Here is a 2,316-nt window from a genome sequence, read left to right as displayed (position 1 = left end):
CGGTCGGGCGAGGGGGATGTTCCCGTGTTTGGTGTTTTTTTTTTATTATTATTTTATTTATTTTCATGTGTGTGTGGAGCCGAAAGCTAAAATTTCCCGGCGTTTTCACCGTTCTGTCTAACAAGCTGGTGCTAAAATACCTTCCCCGAGGCGGGGGAAGGGGGGAGCGTGCGGTTCTAGCTGGAGGAGTTCTTATAATAGGTGCTCTGTGCGTAAAGGAAAGGGAGGAGGCTTGGACATCGCTTTCGGGGTGGAAAAAACACAGACGGGAAACTCCTCGAGAAGATTTTGGGTGATGGAGCTGAGGGAGAGAGTGTAGGAAGCTGCTGGCTTCCTGCGTGGCCAAGCGTGCCACCCCAAAGGTTGGAGGGGACAGTTTGCGTTAATCAACGTGGGAAATCAATAAATGATGGACTCACGCTCTTACTGCTTTTATTTTTTATTATTTTTTTTTTTCCCCAGCGAGCCTGAGCTCTGTGGGAGCGCCGACACGAGGGAAAGATGCCCGTGGTGTGGCCGACTCTTCTGGATCTCAGCAGAGATGAATGCAAGAGGATCCTTCGCAAACTGGGTACGGTAAGATGCGCCTTGTGGGTCTGTATGTTTGCCCCTTTTTTCGGATTCCCCTGCGTGCCGCTTCCACGAAAACGCTTTAATGATGTCTACAGGCAACTTCCAAGTCGTTTCCTGCGTTGTGTCGGGGGTTTGGCTGTCAAAAAGTGACGTTTGGCAGATGCTCTGTGCCCGGGTGAAATGAATAGAGCGGGATTGTTTGGGTTTGGTCGAATCTCTCACGGATGTCCTGGTCCCATCGCTGCCTCGACGTTGCGGTGTTGCTGCTCTTTATAGGACTGTTAACGCGATACTCTTAATTTGGTTTTTTGGTTCTGCGTTAGACACCTTTTCGTAGCAAAAAGTAATCGTGGAGCTCCGGTTTCATCAACACTGTGGGACTGAGTTGAAGCAGTAAAGGTGTTATTGTAAAGATTTTAAACAGGAGGGGGGAAAAACCTAATAATTGTGTTGGTTTGTGGTTTGCAGTTACACAAATTATCAGGGAAGCGTGAAAATAATGTTTTCGATTGTCGTAACAGGAGCTTTGTTTCCAATCGAGTTCCGTATCCGAGACCCCTGCCTGATAGATATCTTGAGAGATTTTTTTTTTTGTGCTCTGTCCTTGTAAATGTGCACGTACAAGGAGACATGCTTTTATAGTTAGGAAGGTCATAAAAATATTTACTCTTTCCTCGTGCATCCATTTTTGACTCCTGTAGGAGCCAAATCCTTTGTTAGACCATTGATCTGATCTTGCCCAGCAGGAGTTCTTAGAGCTGAATTTCTTTTTGATTTAGTTCAGGTTTTTTTATTTGTGTTTTTTTTGGTTGTGGGGTTTTTTCCCAGTTAAATGATGCGTAATAGTAGAAGGGAAGAAAGAAAAACTTCGATTTCATTGCAGATTTTCTTCCGGGGAGCGTAATCTTAGGAGGTGACGTCAGGAAGAAAGTTGAGATTCCCTCTGACTTCCTGTGACCGTCACGTTACAGCTTCTCTGTTCTCGTTTTATTTCAGTGGTGAGAGATGAATCACTGTTCTTCTTAACTCTTCCAAGGTTCTTGTGCATTATGAAACCATCCACTTTGTTTCCTAGAGCTGAGACTTTATTTTCCCTCACTTTGCCCTTTTTTCTTTCGTTTCCTGGGAATCGGGGCTTTGCTTTCTGTGACGCAGATGTTGCAACTACAGCCCCAGGTCTTAAGGGAGGCTCGAGCACTACAAAAACTAGGAGAAAATGCAGGATGCCAAAAGGTCCGGATTGGATCCACGCTGCTGAATTTCTGTTAACGTAGCTCTGCTGGCTAGGAGCATGGAAAAAATAATAATAATAAAAAAAAAAATACAAAAAAAAACAACTTCCACCTCAGCTGGCGGCGGCAGTGGAGCCAAAGGGAGCTGCAGCGACACCTCCTTCAGTGACATAACCTAGGCTGACAGGAAAAAAAAAAAAACAGAGAAAAATAAATTTATTTCTTTTTTTATTACTGGCGTGAGCTGTGTTCCCACAAGGGGGCCCTGCCAGCATTACAGAGGATCCGAGCCTGTAGCACAGAATCACAGACTGTCAGGGGTTGGAAGGGACCTCTGAAGATCCTCTGGTCCAACCTTCATCCCAGCATACCTAACCACTACACCATAGCCTCAAGTGATAGATCTACTTTTTTTTTAAACACCTCCAGGGTTAGTGACTCCACCACCTCCCTGGGCAGCCTGTTCCAGTGCCTCACCACTCGTTCAGTAAAGAACTTCCCCCGAATATCC

At 45.5% G+C, this 2,316-nt stretch overlaps 1 protein-coding gene across 1 annotated transcript in view; it reads left to right on the top strand.

Moving 5' to 3' along the window:
* Positions 1-501: 501 nt before the first annotated feature.
* The window catches only part of LOC104271931 (chromosome unknown open reading frame, human C11orf30), a gene marked incomplete at its 3' end in the record, with an annotated part of 35,134 nt that continues 33,319 nt past the window's right edge, over positions 502-2,316 (top strand). The window contains exon 1 of the mRNA XM_009866769.1: positions 502-571. Within this exon, the coding sequence (XP_009865071.1) occupies positions 502-571 (70 nt within the window). The remainder of the gene's footprint in view (positions 572-2,316) is intronic.

This window comes from Apaloderma vittatum, unplaced genomic scaffold (assembly GCF_000703405.1).
Source record: "Apaloderma vittatum isolate BGI_N311 unplaced genomic scaffold, ASM70340v1 scaffold19983, whole genome shotgun sequence".
Classification (NCBI taxonomy): Eukaryota; Metazoa; Chordata; class Aves; order Trogoniformes; family Trogonidae; genus Apaloderma; species Apaloderma vittatum.
The sequence above is the reverse complement of the archived record's forward strand: the minus strand, read 5'-3'. Positions and strand labels throughout refer to the sequence as shown.